Genomic DNA, 21272 nt, shown 5'->3' with positions numbered 1-21272 from the left:
CCAAAACCTTTCGAGAAGTTTCAAACTCTCTATCATCCAAAATGCCGTGTGAATATTTATTATCCCTTAAATATCTGGAAAAAAAAACACATTTAAACGATTGATTTTCTTTCTTTTTTTTTTAATTGAGCCATGTACAGAATTTGTAAAAAAAAAAACAACTGAATATGATTTGAAAATTATGGGCATTATTTACATTTTGTTTGAGATATTATTGCTCTTTAAATGTTATTAAAAGTGTGCGGCTTATATTAAATTTAGATATTGTTTTCTTTTATACTATTATACATTTATTTGCCACTGAATTAAATTTTATTTTCATACATGTGTGCAAATGACCAATCAGGTTAACATAACAACTATAAATCATAATTACACAGCTATAACATTTCATGCTGTTTAAATATTTGAATTTAATCACTTTATGATGGATGTAGTAAATTAACTCTACAGCCGTGGTTTAATGAGTAGGGTGTCCGCCTAGCGACCGGGGGGTTTAGTGTTCGATCCCCACCGTGGGAGCGTTATAAAGATCTCTTTCAAAGACACATACTGGTACTGGTTCTAAGCCCAGGAAACGGACTTGCGAGCGTTTATATTAGCCTCCGGCTTTCGATTCAATTGAGCTAAAATAATTAGGTTTATACTATATCTACAGCAGTGAATAATATAGTACAACATCATTGATCATGACTGAAAGATTTTTTCGTTTTAATGTTCATTGTTAATACACTTAGCATTTTATTTTACTATTTTTTGTGTACAGATATGAATTTGTTTTACAAACCGGTCAATTCTTCGATGATAGCTTGTGAGTGTGTCAGGCTCATACTCACGCCCGTTGGCTTTTCGGATGGACAGGAGGAATGAACCTATGTAGTTGTCAAGTTCAGTGGTCATGATTTCACAGACAGATCTTGTTTCATTGCGTGGAGGTTCTGATAGCCAGCGTTGGAAATATCGCATACATAATTCAGTTTTGCGGGTTGTGTTAACATTGTTCATACTTTGAACAAAATTTGTCTTTTCATCTTCTGTTAAATTTACAAATGTTGGTTCTTTACGTGTTTCACCTTGAGCATTACCGTAATTACTCTATGTTTTCGGTAACTCTAAGTTTTCGGACACCCCTTTTTTTAGCAATAATTATTATTTTTCGTGATTCTTAATTTTCGGACACACGAGTTTTCGTCCATAATTCATGTCTCTAGTTTTCGGACAGTATATTTTACAGCGCTATTTAACCAAATTTCGTTACTGTTTTCGATATCTAATGACACTTCAATTATGGGGTTTTACAACCAGATTAACATCATAAAACATGGCAGGTGCATGCCTGAGGGCAACGGACCATTACATTTGCGTTATTGGGTAAATAACCTTGTAAACCGGTATTAAACAATGGTTTCGCCCGATAGCAAAAGCGTTATGACAATTACCAGGGGTAGTGCCAATTAACCGTTCAATTATCTAAATAACTGTGTCAAATACTAAACGCTTCAAAGTGTGATGCACCCTATTGCAAGTTTTACGAACAATGGAAGGTGTTAGACAACAACTTTCGGAAATGAACAAATAAGAATTCATAGTCTGCTTTTTTATTGCGTTAATTAGAGGTTCATACTAGCGAGTATCGGTACATCACATGCTCATCTTTGAACTCGTTGGTTAAAGTACAACATTGTAGTAACTTTCTGTCAAATAAATTAAGCATTTCACATTATTTAAAATGCAATGCAAACATATATAACAGTATTTATGCTATACGGCATTTTACAAGCGCGTGCTATTACCGGTAGTCGTTGATACAATTGACGCTATTTTCGGACACTTCAATTTTCGACTCTACGTTTTCGGACACCTGTATTTTGTGAATATTTTTCGTATCTAAGTTTTCGGACACGAAAACAAATTATTATTTTTAAGTGTCCGAAAACTTAGAGTAATTACGGTACTATTTAAATTCATATGTTCCATTTTATTTCTTTGGCCTTGTGAACTTAGATCTATATTTTGATGCAGATCATACTTACTTTCATTGGGCAGCTTGACTCCTGCTTCTTTAAGAGTGGACATTGCACTTTTTTCAGTATATTCAGTGCTACTGACATTTTCATTCTCTCCAGAATTATGAAAAGCCGCTTCAAATTGTTCATTTTCAAAAAATCTATCGTCAATTAAGTTAAAAATACCGATTGATGAGTTGAATACACAATTCAATCTCTAAAAGCATGTGGACACAAGGGTTAGTCAGATATAAGCAAGACATGTAAAATAGTCTCTTATATAAATCTAATATTTACATGAATTATATTTCATAATGCTACATTTATCGCTTGACATTATTTCTGTTACTTATTTGGCAACGAAATTATATTTTACGTTTATACATTACATATAAGAAAACAGAAATGTTATACGTTTCAGTTAATATAAATATATGTTTCGAATGAGTTGTATTCTAAAGCAAACAGCTAATCCGCAAGAAGTATTAAGTCTGCTTACTTAATTTCTATCTTAGTTCGAATAAATATTTCAGTAGACACAATGTTCTGAGTTGGGCAATTGAACATTGCAACAACATATAAATAGTTAAGGGAACGCATAATTTGAACCCCGGTATTGCAATTGAAAGTCGCAACCACGTGAACATCTAAAATCATACTTGACGCTTGGTTTTGGCCACTTCGGAAAAAAAATCCACATGTACATCATGGAATGCATATGCGTACACACATTATCTGATATTAATAATAATAAAACTGACTTAAAATCAGTTTCTATCGACAAATATGCAACACATGTTAAATAATTTGCTTGTTAGGAAGAAATCCTGAACAACGAGATAATTTCTTAAAAGTATACATAAACGCGTCTTGTTATTTTAAGAAATGTCACGAAAACAGGAATCACCGCCCATTTTTAGTTTTCGTGACATCTTTTACAAAAACGCAAATAATAGCAAAACCATTTACAAATTAACAATGACCATCATGGTGCCTTTTGCTTTTGACTTAGTCACAAATGACCGCTTTTGTTATGACCATTACTTTACCGAGTATTCTTGACGTTGATGTTGAGCAACGTCATAAACTTACCATCATTGCTGTAGACAACTCATATCAAGAAATATTCGCGAGTATTTTTCTAAGGCGCGTACAAATCTAGCAATCGATGCAAAAGATATATATTGTGTTGGAAGATGTTATAATGAACAAAATATTCGAGTCTCCTTAAGTCAAATGTGTACTTTATATATTTAATAAATTGATATTGTACAATAAAATAATCATCATCATATTTAATTATAATATAAACTTGTTATAAAAAATTATGACATTTGACATAAGATTGAGACAAAATATGTAAGTGTTTAAAGTCATTTCATTTTTGGCGATTTTTTACATTTTTGGCGCCATTTTATATAACGTCAGTTATGACGTCATCATGTTCAACGTCAATTGACGTTTAAAACATTTTCTTTGTTATTTAAATTGTGCAGTCAAAAGACGTTAACATGTAGTTAACAAATAATTTCCATTGTTTTGATAAAGGCATTATGTCGAAACGTCAATTAAAGGAGTATAATCAGAGAGTTATAATAATTTAATATCCCTTAGGATAATTCAACTGAGCTTATTCCCTTTGAATCAAATAAATATCTCAATTATCGCATATACAAAATTACATTGGTGTTTTACCTCTACGCCTTTTGCAAACTACTGTTAATTTTAGAATGTGTAACAACAAACTACCAATTGAAAAACTTACATGATCCAACATAGAACGTTGTAATAGGCTATGCACTGTATGTGTAAGACTTCCTTTACACAAAGGGCTAATCTGGGACGACACTTTACGCATGGTACATAAAGCCCGGTTTTCCGAGAACGAGGTTCGAATTTTTACTTGATACTTGCCATCCGGTTAAATTCAACAAATTTGCCAAATAAGTAAGTTTCTTAACATTCAAATCATATGCTCATAATTTCTTATAAACTACTATAAACTAAAATAAATCTAAAAATAAACTCTGTAGATTTGTATACCCAGGATACTATGTATTCTTAGTTTTGAGTTGCAAAGTATTGTTTTATTTTCAAACAAACCTAATGATACTAAAACGTATGTTATTGCTTTTTCATATTCAAATGTTGCAATCTTGCTCGTTGGCCTCTGGAACGCGTTTCTCGAACATTCTTAATACTATTTTAACAGGATAATCTTAATCGTTCAGTTTTAGTATAATAGTAAAGTGTACAAACATTTCATTGCAAAAATATGACACGCTTTTATTAAAAGTATATGTACACGAAACAAAAGTACTATTATAACACCCCAAACTATTACATAGTAATATGAGTCGATAGAAGAAATTACGAAAGCCAGTTATTTCTTAACCACGCTTATGAATTGTTTTATAAATCGGGAATAGCATTTTCTCAGACAGTGATATATTCTGCATATCATGAACGCTGTACACAACCGCAATGGACGTGAACTCAATTTTTGTAACTTCTTTATAATTTCAAATATACGGAGATTTAACATGTCGCGTAATATTATCAGAGTGAAAGAGGGCATCGAAATTCCGTTTAGTGAACAAGTGCGGCGAAATCACAGGATAACTAAAGACTTTATTTAAGTTTCTTATATATGTTGATAAACAATGTATTAAAAGGTTACATTATATTCAACTACTGTTTAAAGGGGCCATTTAACGTTTTGGTAATTTGACAAAATTAAAAAGGTTGTTTCAGATTCGCAAATTTTCGTTTAAGTTAAGATAATTTGAGGAAATAGTAATACTGACCATTTAACATTCTTTTAAATATCCATTATATGCATCTTTTGACGATATGAAAACCTAATAATTATAAAGCGTTGTGCGACGCGTAACGATTGAATAATTTGGTAGGTTCTGTTGTTGTCCTTATATTTTGGGATACTACGAGGATTGCTAATACAGGTAAAAATACATCTGCTGTAAGCATGAGCATGGATGGTCGAGTGTTCTAGGCGGAAAATTTTTTACTCCAGGACTCCAGGGGTCAGTGGTTCGAGTCCTGTTGTGGGTTACTTTTTTCCTTTTTTAAAATTGTATTCTTGTTGTTTTTTTACTGGAGATTTTTAGGTCAATTTTTTTAATTTATCAATATAAAGCATTTAATGACAAGCTTCAATACATGCCAAAATCTGTTAAACGGCCCCTTTAAAGTCGAGCAGATCTTCGTCAACGTATAAATATAAGAGAGGGTTATACACTTGAGTTTTAACTGTCAAACATTTCGAACGGTATCTTCCAAATGCACCAGCAGTTGTGATTTAACAATATTAGGTTTTATATCGCATCCTGGTTGCACATATTCGTGTAGATTTTGTGGCTCAGTTGGCCTCGATGACAGTCGCTATCCAATCGTAGTAGAAGTTAACGCGCGTGTAGACCCCGGGGTACTGCGGGTTGGCGCATCCTAAGCCTCCAGCCACCACTCCCACCTGGGTCCAGTGGCCATCATGGAAGCACGCCAGCGGACCGCCCGAGTCGCCCTAAAAAAGAATAGGAGTTGCCATATTATGACATAAAGTACTACATTTTACGTAGTATATAATACAAAGATTTATACATCTAATTTTATAGAATCTGACACGAATTATAAGTTGATTCAGTATGATATTTAACAAGTTCAGGAATGTTTTTTAGCGAGGCTTAACATTTTTTGGACGAATAACATAAATGATGAGATAATATGACATCGTGGACAGATCTGTTATATATCAAGCTCTATCAAACGAAACAGAACCATTCTAGTCTTATTAAAACTAATTATTGTTGATTATCTATAAAAGTTGTTCAATGGGCAGAAGACATCCGTTTATGTTGACTAGTTGGTCACTAGCCAAAACTTATGGCATGAAATTCTTAAACAAAAGAAGCGAATGATGTTGCGTAGGATGGCCAATATCGCTTTTTCGGTGCAGATACGGAAAACATGTACATATATGACGTTATGATACTCAGTTTATTTAAGAATTGAATAGCATTTTCTGCATTTCATCGGTGTATGAACTGTCGGGAAAATTACGCCTACCGTAATTACTCTATGTTATCGGACACTAAAAAAATAATTAATTTTTTTCGTATCCGAAAACTTAGATACGAAAAATATTTACAAAATACAGGTGTCCGAAAACTTAGAGTAGAAAATTGAAGTGTCCGAAAATAGCGTTAATTGTTTCAACGACTACCGGTAATAGCACGCGATGGTGAAATACCATGCCGTATAGTATAAATTACAGTTATATATGTTTGCACTGCATTTTAAATACTTTTAAATGTTTAATTTATTTGACAGAAAGTTACTACAAGGTTGTAGTTTGACCAACGAGTTCAAAAATGAGCATGTGATGTACCGATATTCGCTAGTATGAACCTGTAATTAACACAATATAAAAGCAAACTATGAATTCTTTGTTTACTCATTTCCGATAGTTGTTGTCTAACACCTTCCATTGTTCGTAAAACTTGCAATATGGTGCATCACACTTTGAAGCGTTTAGTATTTGTCACAGTTATTTTACTGAGAAGGGGTAGTACCATTGCGGTAGATAATTGAACTGTTAATTGGCACTACCCCTGGTAATTGTCATTATAAGGCTTATGCTATCGGGCGAAACCATTGTTTAATACCGGTTTGCAAGGTAATTTACCCAATAACGCAAATGTAATGGTCCGTTGCCCTCAGGCATGCACCTGCCATGTTTTATGATGTTAATCTGGTTGTAAAACCCCATGATCGAAGAGTCATTAGATATCGAAAACAGGACCGAAATTTAGTAAAAAAGCGCTGTAAAATATACTGTTCGAAAACTTAGAAACATTAATTCTGGACGAAAACTCGTGTGTCCGAAAATAAAGAGTCACGAAAAATAATTATTTTTCCTTTAAAAAGGAGTGTCCGAAAACTTAGAGTGTCCGAAAACATAGAGTAATTACGGTAATTTGCATAAAGCCCTTTTTATTCTAGCGTATGAATCTATTTTCAGTTTCGGTTTCATCTCCGTCAAATGGGTATATCGTTGAAGTTCGCGCAAAAATATAACGTCATTTCGCTATTGACCAATAAAAAACAACGCCATTAAGTTTCGCGCAAAACATAACGTCATTTTGGCAACTTGTTTATGACCAGATTGTAGCGCAATGAATAATCATGTTTAAAGTTGCATACGAAGTGGGTTCATCGGAAAATGAAAAACCGGTCACGTGAACACATTATCCAATCAGAATGCAGCATTCATATGAAAGTGACAGAAATTGTAATTATTAGCTTATGAAGACGTCATTTCACATCCGGGGTATTCAATCCTACCTGACAGGAATCCCTGCCTTCAGTGGCGGCGCAAATTACAGAGGCATCGATGGCTAATTTATCGCCCTCCGGAAGATTGTAGCGGTCGATGCAGACGGAAGTGGGAACGATCTGCACACTCGCATGGTGCGGCATTTCCGCGGCAAAAAATGACCCTGATAAACAATGCCACTCCTGATGAAGTATTGGTAAAGAAACACTGATGTCATTCATGCTTACAAGAGAGTTACGTAACTACCCCGATGCTGGTTTTTTTTACTGGTTACGAAGCGCATTGTTGAATAATTAGAATATGATTGACAAACAAAAAATTACAGTTTGCTCATTATCGGTTTGCAACTGGGAATCAGTAATCAACAATAATAATATATATAGAGAATAATAGGTTACTGTTGATTATAGATCAGGTTTATCATGCGAGGCTTAGAAAACAAAACGCACGAGCCTTGGCGAGTGCTTTTTCGTTTTCGTGCCGAGCATGATAAACCTGATCTATAATCAACACTTATCTATTATTCTATTTATCCTACTTTTTATTTTGTAAACCTTTTTGTTTAAACAAAATAAGTTTGACAGGATAATTTCGCTCGATTTATGACGTCATTTCGTCGAAATATTGACGTCATTTCCTGCCGTTGATTATAGATGATATTTAATCAAAAGGGCTTTAATCCACCGAAATCGCTGTAAAAGTGGGATAAAATGTATTCTTCTTTCTTTGGGAATTTTTTTTTTATCAACCTTAACTGTTTTGTATTATATTTAATGATTCTTTTTTATTTATATATAAAAGAAAGAGCCTACCTTCCACTAAGTGCCCCCAACCCGCAGTGACACAGTAGTTGTGTACGGGCGCTGTGTAATTGGGCTCGATACAGATGGTGTTCACGTACTCAGACATGTGAGCGGGACTGCTCAACTTAACCAGGGCGATATCATTGCGCAACGTATCCTCCGGCTCCTCTAAAATAGGCACGTGCAAACGTATGATGCATTGGAGATGACATTGCATGCGTCTTCTATATTGGAGTTAACACGTGAAAACGTTTAATAGATTGAAATGTACCAGCGCACACGTCAAATATAGTGTACTTGACAATACAATGGAAAGAGTCGGGGAAAACATGTATTGGACAGGCCATATGTATGTAAGTGACACACTGGAATGGTTTTGCCACCCACTTATATCAAATACTAGTTATTAAGTAGTTGAATATAGTAGCAGCCACTCACGCATGTACATGGGGTGTGTGACTATCTTGTCCACAGTCAGGTTCTGCTCTGTGCCTTCCTCTCGACCCTGCACGTGCTCCCCGAGCACCACGCGCCAGTTATTTGTATCCGATGAGCCTTCATGTAGAACATCACTGCGGACATGCTCGTTAATTACGCACACATTTAAACATTTAAAACTGTGACATAATTGTTTAGCTTGCGTCGATTGCAGTTACTAACCGAAAAGCAATACTTTTCAGTTATAGATAACCAAATTTAATTACATGTAATAGTTTTGATTAGGTATAAAGAAACAAGAGAAACGAGTTTATTTTCACTTAATGTTGCTCTTGTGTAACGCCCACCTATGGATAGTTTAACTTAAGAACAAGATGTGTACCACACATGGGTGACTAAACTACCCTATACTACCCTAGTTTTGAACACATGTATAGTGTGTGTCGAAACAAATAAATGCAATTATAACCATTAAATGCGACGTTAACCTTTGGGCTAGTGTTACATGCATTGTGATTAATCCGCGGTCTTTAAAAGGTGGTACGTTTATGGCAAGTTATTTTTAAACTGCCAGATAAATGATGTTCTTAAAGTCTGAACTGTAACCTAACGAATATTTGGGGCATCATTGTATAAATAAAACAATTGGATTTTAGAAAATTGTTATTAGATAGTTTATCATACGAACATAATTGTAAATATAGAAAACTTGAATTTTGGAAATTATTAATAGATGTTCAATTATACAGAATTGAATAGTCTAAATAACATAATATTAATTTGATTAAACTATTTTGTAAAACATAAGAAGTAAAACGAAAATATGTATACCTTAATGCGCATATGTTATTGCGTTTCAGACCAAGAACGTGACTTATGTGTGAAACCAACATTCTCCAAAAGGATGTAATACATAAAACATAAAAAATGTTAAATTATTTAAGTATCGCTTCCCTTGCCTCGGGTATAATACTTCAAAACATCCTGTCAGCAAGGGTCAAACTGAGAACGTAATTTAGACTTTTCCTTACAACGTGATTTAATCAGTAAATTAGCCAAACAACAATGAGCACGGACGACGACGAAAAATATTCACCAATCAAAAGTTCAATACCACCATGTTTGTTTGATAGTCACGTAGCTTTCAATATTCACTTCAGTAGAGTTAATCAGTACACGCTAGGCAACCGGGCAGATAGATCACAATTCTTGCTGTTGCGGGGCCGTTAGGTCGCCGCATCTATCTTGTATATTTACGAACTTTGGAAAACGTTGTGTTAGAGTTTAATCAGCAAAAATAAATCGCAATGGCAACTAAAATGGACTTGTGTTCGTTATTGTGTTCCACTGACTATGCGACAGAACGAGCTGTCTTATTCTCATATATACCTTTAATCTGTTAACGTGTCATTGAGCTGTCAGCAAGGGATACAGGTGATAATATCGTCATGCTCTATCCTAACTTTGATCATCACGACATTTTACCATCGTCCTATCAATGATGAAATTACAATCCAATCCTGACGAATTGTATTTAGGCCATATTTTATCTTTGATCTTTAGATGTAGCATTGACATTTAATACACCAGCTCCAGATGTTGATAATTTATGGGCTGTTATTCGACAAGTACCTAACACAATCAGAGTCCGGATAAGCCGTATGAAGTTCATATTTTATAATAGACATGTGACCGTATGTTTGGAGTCAGATACAGCTAGATGTGCTGCGCTCACACCTCATATCCACATGGTTATCAAACGTATGAATGTATGTTAACACTAACTGAGTTATGATGAAGTAATAGTCCGGACAAGAATCGGAAACGCTGTAGATATGTGTGAACGTATAGAAAAGTGCATTGCTTTATCCATCCCCTAATTAGGGCATACCAAATGTGGCGCAATATGATATACAATAAGCTTGAGACTGCGAAGACCAAACAGTATCTTTCCCTGGACTATGTTATGTGTTCCGAATTTCGATTGTTACTTTTCCATTTCCAGTGACAATCGAACTCACCTTACGCAGTGCGCGGCAGTGAGTAGCCACTGCGGGTGAATAAGTGATGCTCCACAATTCTGGGATTGCCAGGGAAGATCCGTGTATTTTGGCGTTTTCAAGAAGTGCATGGACACCAGCCACGGCCACTCCCCCGGAAGTAACGAAGAGCCGCCTACAACGCGCTTCCTAACGCCATGTTTCACAATGTGGGTATTGCCACACGAATCGATTGGTTCTTACACAGATATACATGTATATACAGGTCATTGATTGATTGCTATTATATGTAAGCAAATGTTAAAGATTTCATTAAAACAAACAATCCAATCTAAATAGGTCAATTGTCAGGTAAATCCAGCAGACGAATGTTGTAAATTGTATTTTTTTTTAAATAAGACGGGCAATAAGTCAAAATAAGTCTCGTCATGCGAAAATGTGTCTTATGCCATATGCGGCTTGCAGGTCCAGAACAGCTTGCGCATTATCACAATTTGTTCAGAAGCTACCCTGTCCGCAATAAATTCGAGCATGGTTTCGTGGTCTCATTGGCGGACAGGATTGCTTATGGCCAGTTTGCGCAATTGCGCAAGCTGGTCTGGAGCAACGCCGTCCGCCTAGTTCATTAAAACCCATTTTCGCATAACGCGGTACAAATGCAAAACGCCTTTAAACTGCAGAAATTATACACAAAAATATCACATTAATCAAATACTTTGTTGTTTCAAAATGCATTGACTGACTTACCATGAGGCGGCAAGGCATCTAAAAACCAAACATATAACGGGTCAAAGTCGCAGTATATGTAATATGCTTTTAAAAGGGATAACCATTACTTTCTTGAAACAAAAATATTGATCTATAATTATGATTGGTGCCATGTGCAATTTACAAATATATTGTTCTGGTATAATGACATGTATATCAAAACATTTTACAATAAAATAATGTATAATAAATTTTCAAACAAATAATTGTTGTTTTATTATGATAATGATTTGATAGTGGATAAACAGGTAATTATAATATAAATATTATTAAAAGATTGTAATCAATGATGTAGTTGTATACAATTATGATGAAGCCAGTCAGACCTAAACCGTAATATCTATGTATAGTACGCATAGTTGTTGATTTATTCATCTCGATGAAATAGTGTATTTTCAGGAGTGTTCAAAGAAAACGACAGAACAAAAAAATCAGCAACATTTAATTAAAAATTTCTGTAACCGATTTTTTTTTGTTTTGATCTGTTGAAAATTTGGAAGGGACCTTTAAATAAAATCAAGACATCAATAAACCATTTTTCTTTTCGTAGTGACGTCATTTGACGACGTTTCATTGACTGTATTAGAACCAAAACCATAATGGAGACTTCAAGTATTATACAACGATTAAATGCCAATAATATTTAACTTAAATTTACAGAATTGTTTTTGAAACTAAAAATTATCAAAAACATGAGCTTATTTCAATAATTATATCATTTTATGTAACACGTACTGCAGCCTTCGAATGTCACTTGATACCCGTCTGTTTCCATATTAAACAATGGATTCCCCGCTCTGTGATGGCCGCTCTTCTGGTCGTGTCCGGTCTCCCAGTGGGTGAGCACGGCAATACACTGGGAGCGGATAGGGAGCCCCGGTACATCTAAAGCTAGCGAGCTTTCACCGAACGGGATCTTAAAATGCTGACAAAAAAAGAAATCATAATATCGTAATTTAAAAAATAACACCCGCGTATTTATCATATAGTCACCGTCATTTCTTCCTTATAACGCATAAATATCAGGAAGGTCGTTGTATCAACAGATCGTAGGGGATCTTACGTAAGATTCGGTCATATTCTTATGGTAATTGCTATGAACCGTTTTATCAAAGAAATTGCAGCTAAAATGACGTAAGCTTTTTGCTTTACTCTACAAATGGGTAACACCAAGAGTAGCATTCGTAAATTTGGCGGCCATATGTATTTTGGATGTGGTTTGACCAAAGGAAAGGAGGCTTTTTTGTAAAAGAATTTTTATTTGTGATCATCTAGTCGAGCAAATATGGAAAGACTATCGACTTGATTTACAAAGTATGGAGCGGCGTGTCGTATTGCTGAGAGATAATCTCCAAAAAACCAACGAGGAAATCACATTCCATACCCGTCCTGACGCAGTTTGGATATCACACTTATATACTCATTTTGTTCTCAATACAACGAATACAATTGCAATTTGCAATTACCTATGTTTGATAACATCAAATGAATTCGTTATATCAAGCCCTGGGTCTCTAAGCGTCATCACATACATTACAAACATGTTTTCATGTATATTAATATTTGCGGTTGTGTATAAACACGGTGGGCCATTACGAGGGACGTGTACTTCTGGCGCACTTAGCGGGATATCGCCTACCTTCGGATGGGCGTTCTCCTTCACGAACTGACCCATTTCGTAGTTGCATGCCCTTGCATAGACCACCTTGAACGCGGGCGTCTGCTTGGTAGCCGGACTGGTCAGGGTGATCCGCATCGACGTAATGATCTTCTCCTTGTCAAACATGATCTTACGAAGCTCTCGACTGGGGAACTCTGTAGAGCGTGGTGTGATAAAGCCCTTGCAATGGTCGGGAGCTTCCGCAACCAGGATAAAATATCAAAGTAAGTGAATGCAAGTTCACGTGGACATGCACGATGAAAAGACGATACTGTCTTATTGACGTTTTAATACCTGACATTAAATATGATTGGTTCCGTAAAGGACGCTTATCACGAATAAGTTTTGAAACGCGTTACTATTTTTATCGGCTGAGACAATATGGCTTAATTAATAATCATCGGTTGATATAGCTGTTACTTTAGGAATGTATTCAGTAATTAAGTGGTCGATTTGTTTGTTGTTTTTTATTTTTCTACTTCATGCATTCCAATAAATTATCGTAGACTTAATTTTGTGTCCGCGTTCCGCCTTTTTCTGCATTACTAGGCCATATACGTTGTTCTTTGCCTTAAACATGCTTGTTTATTTCCAGAATGTATTCATCTATGATCATACTGAAAATTAGCTTATTTTACCCGCAATTACTGTGGAAATATAAAAGCTCTAAAAGTATTACAATGATTGTATTACTTTCAGCAAAGTAATGCTGCACATTAATTAGCATATGTTCATTCTTGCGAAATGAATTCAAAATTGTGTTAATTGGAAAATATTCTTGTTCAGGGAACGCTATATAATATCTTCTGTTCACAAGATCAAATGTACTTACAGCAGCCGAGCAGTTCAAACCTCATGTCAGTGTCCTCTCCGATACGTTGTGTCGGCACGACACGCACGCATCTAGCGTTGAACACATGATCGAACATCACCGTCGTCGTCGTATTAGAGAACGCATTTCCGTAATATTCCTGTGGATAAATTGATGAACATAATATTAATGACTATTCATTACATTTTTCGATTTCGGACAGACACGTGAGTTTTATGTTTACTAGATATATACACCCGCCCCATTGATATTTGCCTTATATATCGATGCCTGATATATTTTTTATATCATGTCAACAGTAAGTTGTTATATCAGTCAATGTTTAGAGGTATGTCATATTACACGGCATTAACCATTAAGTCACCATTTTTTGTAAAATAGAATCAGATTCAAAAAAATGATACCAAGATGTAATATATTTTTGACACACAAATCAACAAATAAACAGCAAACATTATAGTTTACCGTATGGTTACGACGTCATAATTAATATGTCAAACGTCAAACATCATATCATTCGCGCTAAAAATGCAGCTTCGTAGCAATTATATGTAATTATTTCTTTTAACGTTAGGATGTATATGTATCATACACAGATCAACATGGTACTGCCCTATCATCATGTAAACATGTAAAATACTCGACACGAATACAACGTTATTCTAAGCCTCACCTGAAATATTACACAATGATAGGACAGAAACCTGTTATTCCCTATATATCCAAACGTTTGATATCTAAACATATTTTGTAACTATCCATATTTTTGATGATGGCTTAAGCTTCGTCTTAAAGATGGGGTTGTTTTCTTAACAATAACAATAGTGGTACTGTTGATATTACAAACATGTTTTAGTTCAATAACTTGTAATATGTTGACAATGAATACTATAAATCTATACGTCTGTCATGAAAAGCTGAAAATAAAAATAACTTTAAAATAACTTTGTGTTTTTCTGCTTAGTTGGTAGGATTCAAATTTAAAGTGGACGCTAAACATAGAATCAAAGTTATATGGCATTGCACAACATAGCATTCAATTTGCCTTACAATTGAACGCAAACTTGACAAAGTTACATTCATTTTCCGGCCATTTATTTTCTTTTAAAACGAATCGTTACCTGTGCAACGCCATGTCTGTCAGTGACATTGGCGAAGGTGATGCAGTCGGTGCTGAACGCCACCCGGAAGTGCGTTACCCGGGACGCCGACTGAGGACTGTCCTGGGTAACAATACCGGATATCAAAACCGTCTTGTGTAAGTCTACCTGAAACAGAGAGGTTAAGAACAACACTGACTACTATGTTTGTTTCCGTTCAGATATCCGATATCAGGAATAAATCACCAGGCACGAATGTGATGAGGGACGATAGTCTGTACGATACAAAGTATGTGCATTACGGTTTTGAAATACCATCGGTATGTTACAATAGAATACGCAAGCACTGGTTTAAGTGCATTCTATAAGATGAAACGACTCACTTGAATGTAAGATCGAGATAGGAAGGAGATGCTGGGAGTCTCAGGCTCGCCTTTAGTGTCCTCGGTTATGGTGAAGCCAAACTGAATGTTGATGGAGTCCCGTTTGATGCCGAGAGGCTCGCTGCACGTCACTTCCGAATCGTAGGCACTAGTCAAACTCCCCCTCACCAAAACATTTGCATCCTTCAAAATATTTGTAAACGTGCTTTAAATGTATGGTATTGCCGCCAATGCGAATGTAGATGTGCGCATTGGATATATAATCACCTTCTATTTCTTGGCTGTGGCAGCTGTATCAAATGAGTTAGAAATAATCCCGCTCAGGTGCCAAGTAATGCCTGGCAAATCAATGTAACACAATCCTTAATACGCATATAATAGGTGCGATTGGTAACACATTAACAATTCATAATCTGTTGACGGTCGCTCATGTTCTGTGTACTAAGTGACGGAATGATAATTGTGTTTGTTATTTAGTGATATATTTTCAGTATTTTGTTTTTTTGTCAAAATAACGAATTATGTTTAAATACTTAAAAATAATAATTGTAATGTACATGACATTCGTTATTTTTTTTTAGAAAATAAACTGGTATTAAACGTGTTGCTCTCGATTATGCTGTTTCCAGTCTTAACAGTAACGTAGGTAAAGAAATGCACAGACTAAAGCATCGCGACACCTTCATTAACAAGCTTGTATATAAAGAACATAACGGTCCGACTAAAAACGACGTTTCTATATTATAATGGCGTTTCACAAGACTCTCGGAAATTGTCGCAATTTTAGGTCTTTAACCCATTCATGCCTAGTGGATTCTCCCATCCTTCATAATTGGATCAATATATTTCCAAAATTAGGGATGTCTAGTATATTAATTTCTATATTTAGAATAATTCTTAAAGAAATTCCTGTAAGCAAACAGCGCAGAACCTGATGAGACGCCGCATCATGCGGCGTCTCATCTGGGTCTACGCTGTTTGCCAATGCCCTTTTTCTAGACGCTAGGCATAAATGGGTTAATATCACTTAACAATGTGCAAACACAATAGGTTACTCTTAAATTCATTATAGGACAAACATATATCAGGAAAATCAAATAAAGCGTCGAAAACCCAGCAAAAATGGTTAAACTTGGTACGTTTAATTAAGAGGTTTCAAACGTCATTGACTACCGCGAGTCTGGGGATGTGGTGCGGAATACATTTCACTGCCTGAGGAAATGCCGAAACATTAAATTAGGTCGCATTATGTTCTGCATTTCATTTATACATAAATATGTTTGGAACCAGGAAACAATGCAAATTCGACATTAACGTCCAATCTACGTTCAGGTTACCCTAAAAGGAGCTTTGTTAATACCAGCACTGTACAACAAATCGACACTCAATATTTAATACTTAGTAATTACCTTATCATGAAATACGTAACACTCTCTCAAATCCACAAAGATAAGCAAAACGTGTAAGCCAATTACATATGGAACCCAAGTCATCATTTATAATTGAGACGAAGTACTGCAGTCCGCAAAGATTCAGCTTCTCAATGATGAATGCAGCATCAGTGAAGGCGTTATATAGCACATGTGTTGCATCAAGCCACGTTACGTTGCATAATCGCTCCAGCGAGCAGGTAAATCACGATAATCCCGAATATCGCGATTATTGCACTCAAGTAGAATAATATCAGAAACCTATACAAAATTCCAATTAATGAGGCCTAAATAACTGATACTATTTATTGAGTTCTTCAAAATGTCCTTTTAAGACTGAACATTTAAAAGGTAATACCTATACGTTTATGAGGAACAGTCTTAGTCTAAAACTTTTACGAAAAGCTCTTGGTACGAATAGATTTTACACCGAGTAGTATTTTTACAAGCGTGTATATTGCATTGGCTTCATTAGGAAGAGCATTAATAAAGTATGTTATATATTGTTATATATGAATGTCGCCATGAACGATAGTAAATTTACCAATAAATGCTTTTTGGTCATGTATACATTGCAACAAAACGATCTGTGGTTAGCTTATTCAAATTAAAGCATTACACGGACATAATTTATAATATCTTTGGCCTTACACGTTGTTTTTCCATGAATTTTGGCATACATAAATCATTGTTTTCACACAAATCTTTGTTTTCAAACTATTTTACAAAATCAGTTACTAATAAGAGAACAATTTAGTTTTGTGTATCGATGGCAAATTTATTAATTTAAATTTAATGATAACTGTCAACTTGTTGCTTGACCGGTTAAATTACTCATTGTTGTGAAACAATAATGCAATTAAATGTACGAGTTTTTGCGACAAAACGTATCTGTTTTACACAAATACCATCAACATGTCCCTGTACGAGATGAAGGAGTAGTTGTTTAACTGATTGAAGATCAACATTTTAATCATTTCAGACTATGGCAAAGAAGAATGGTCATGTTCAAAAGTATAGGTTCCGACATCAAGACCAAGCCAGGCAAGATTGATCATCCACTGCGAGGATGTCTGGAGAACGATTACGGCAAAGTTCTCCGATGGAGGCAAAACACACTATTGTATATCATCATGAACACTTATCTATTAAATCTCCTTCAGAAATTAAATTCAAATCTGAAAGAACTATGTTTTCTCCTAGCAAGAAAGATTATAGGACAAAATAAAATTAACAGGTAATGCATGCGGTAACGAGTTTGAAGACTTATCCATAGAATGCCATCAAATACTTAAAATACCGACATATTATCCAGAAACGAAGGCGATATTGGAACCTTCAGAAACACAGCTTTTGTGTGTTACAGAAGACTGCATGTCAAATGAAGAAAATAATGGTACTGAATCAAGAATACTTAATCTAAAATTAAAGGTCATAAGAGCATTCTATTACATTTTGTTTAACTTGTTGAAATCGTTAATATATACATGTATATACAATAAATCATCTTGCTATCAGCCTGTTTAAGTTATGTATCAAGAAAAAAAAAAAAATTATGTTTTGTTACTTTAATTCGTTTCTTCATTCACAACATATTATCAAATATTTAAATCAACAAGCTACATCATGGGTTGTATTTCAGATACATTTAACACTGATCAGAAAAAAAATATCAGTGTCTAATGTATAACAAGGTAACAAGGCACCAACACATCGAGATATTTTTCACATGATTGCTAGCAATATATGTTCATTTTTAGTTTGTCATTGTCAAAAAACATCTTCCCGCAACACCGGTATGGCGCTTGTCCTTTGTGTAACATGACGCCTGAAGCCACTCATTGACTTCGTGTTTTATTTCGATTCCATATTCGCTTGGAAAGTTCGGTTTCATATTTGAAAACATACTTTGTTCATTATTTACAGCATTTACGTGTTTACATTGTAACATTACCTAAAATATGTGTAGCAAAATCTAGCAAAATAAATCAACAACTAAGGGTGACATTTCAATTTTGCCATACTATACGTATTATATTAATGCCTAATTGTGTGAATACTGTGACTTACATGAGCTCAACAAAGCTAAATATCAAATAAGAAATTAAGTTTTCCTATAAACGGGACCCCTGTTTGATCATTTTAAATCTGAAGCCCATTTAGATCATGTACAATTCTGGTTCATGAAACTTTATATAACAGGTTTTAGACGTCTACATCAAACCAGACCGCTATATAAACATAAAAAGAATACTCGTATACGGATTTTAAATATATATATGTATCTTTATGTATGCAGGAGAGTAATTCAATAAGTGAAACCCAGCAAATATCACAAATTACATGGCAAAGGCTCCCGCTAAGAAATTTTGCGGAGGGTAAAGTCGAGATATAGAGCGAATATTACTACGAAATAAACGCTAATCACTTTCTGGCTGCTATGGCTGGAAATTGTGTGGCATTAAATAATTAAATAAAAGTAATTAAGAGTATAAAACGGTGAAAATTACCTGTTTCGGCATGGACGTTGCCATCTTGACTTCCTTTAGATCATCACGTGATTACTCCCTCTGTTAAAGTGCAGCTGAATAGTGACTTTCAAAATTGTGTATTTTTTTGCATATTTGTAATAATGAATCTTTGACAATCATTATGTTTTTTTTCTCAATTTATGTGGTAACACTGCCATATATTTGTTAACATCCACAAATTGAAAATGCAGTATTTTCATTTCACAGTCTGAATAGTGTCCTATGATCAACAGTTAAATTATCATCTTAAAATACATATGAGCCTTGTTTTTAGAAAACTGGGCATAATGCATGTGCGTAAAGTGTCGTCCCAGATTAGCCTGTGCAGTCCACACAGGCTAATCAGGAACGAAACTTTCCGCTTTTATGGTATTTTAAGTTTCAAGGAAATCCCTCCTTACCGAGAATCAAGTTTAGGCGGAAAGTGTCGTCCCTGATTAGCCTGTGCGGACTGCAAAGGCTAATCTGGGATGACGCTTTACGCACATGCATTAAGCCCAGTTTTCTCAGAACAAGGCTCATATTTTGAATACAAAGAAATACTTTAAGGAGAATCTTTGCACAACATGTTTTGAACACAAATATAATGCTTTGAATATGTATGGACAACTTCCGGGTAAAACAAATATCGCGTACAGTTTTCATTGTGGTAACTAAAACATGATTGATGGAATGGATTACCATCCCTACAAACAAACTCTTCATTTTTGTGCTATACAGTTTAAAACGAAACAAGGAAATTTTGACCTTAACCAAAAAGCAGGAAGCTTATGAGAATATTTTCACAATCGAACTGTTAATACTGTATTTATTATTATATTCGCCTAGGTTAATTGAAATCAAACGAACACTTTGATAATTATCGTTTCTTTAATTACACAAATTTGTGTAGGTTTAATTTCTAAACGAATCTAGTGTTCATCGCAAAAAATGGATTGAAAAAGTACGCAAAACGGTAGTCTCAACTTATAAATATATATTCAATGTATATATATATAAAAGTATTGAAGCGTGATATTTCTTAAAATAACAAGACGCGTTTATTACTATTACTTTTAAGAAACGTTTTTCATGATTTCTTCATAACAAGCAAACTATTTTAACTGTGTTTTGCCCGTTTGTGGATAGAAACTTATTCTTAGTTAGTTTTTGTGTCGCCTGACTATGGTCAGGGGACATATAGGTGTTACTAGCGTCGGCGGCCTCGGCGTCCGCGGCGGCGTCAAACTTTTCGAAAAAGGCTCATAACTTCTGTATTCCTTCAGATATTGGTTTATATTTGGTATGCGTATGTATCTGGACAACACCTTTTCATGCGCATACAATTTTTTACCCCTGTGACCTTGACCTTGCACTTGAGAACAGCGTTCAGGTTTCGATATCTGCGACCGCGATTCGAAAAAGGTTCATAACTTCTGTGTCCCTTCAGATATTGCTTTCATATTGGGTATGCATGTGTATCTGGACAACACCTTTCCATGCGCATAAATTTGTTTACCCCTGTGACCTTGACCTTGAGCTTGAGGTCAGCGTTTAGGTTTCGAAATCTGCGACCACGATTCGAAAAAGGCTCATAATTACTGTGTCCCTTCAGATATTACTTTCATATTTGGTATGCATGTGTATCTGGACCACACCTTTCTATGCGTATAAATATTTTTACCCCTGTGACCTTGACCTTGAACTTGAGGTCAGCATTCAGGTTTTGAAATCAGCGACCGCGATTCGAAAAAGGCTCGTACCTACTGTGTCCCTTCAGATATTGCTTTCATATTTGGTACGCATATGTATCTGGACAACACCTTTACGTGCGCATGACATTTTTGAACTTGGGGTCCGCGTTCAGGTTTCGGAATCTGCGGCCGTGATTTAAAAAAAAAGCTCATAACGTCTGTGTCACTTCAGAAACTGCTTTCATATTTGGTACGCATGTGTATCTGGACAATACCTTTCCATGCGATGCGCATA

General features: G+C 35.1%; 1 protein-coding gene across 1 annotated transcript; it reads right to left on the bottom strand.

The window, feature by feature from the left end:
* Positions 1 to 3944: 3944 nt before the first annotated feature.
* LOC127852679 (uncharacterized) lies at positions 3945 to 19307 on the bottom strand. Its single transcript, XM_052386629.1, has 12 exons — positions 19284 to 19307; positions 15344 to 15526; positions 14982 to 15128; positions 13861 to 13999; positions 13008 to 13225; positions 12104 to 12293; positions 11348 to 11365; positions 10622 to 10838; positions 8601 to 8734; positions 8172 to 8330; positions 7368 to 7522; positions 3945 to 5547 (listed from the first exon to the last, which is right to left on the bottom strand). The coding sequence occupies exons 1-12, from the start codon at positions 19305 to 19307 to the stop codon at positions 5386 to 5388; spliced, it is 1746 nt and encodes a 581-aa protein (XP_052242589.1). The 3' UTR covers positions 3945 to 5385.
* Between the last annotated feature and the right edge of the window lie 1965 nt (positions 19308 to 21272).

Source organism: Dreissena polymorpha, chromosome 12, assembly GCF_020536995.1.
Source record: "Dreissena polymorpha isolate Duluth1 chromosome 12, UMN_Dpol_1.0, whole genome shotgun sequence".
Classification (NCBI taxonomy): domain Eukaryota; kingdom Metazoa; phylum Mollusca; class Bivalvia; order Myida; family Dreissenidae; genus Dreissena; species Dreissena polymorpha.
The sequence above is the reverse complement of the archived record's forward strand: the minus strand, read 5'-3'. Positions and strand labels throughout refer to the sequence as shown.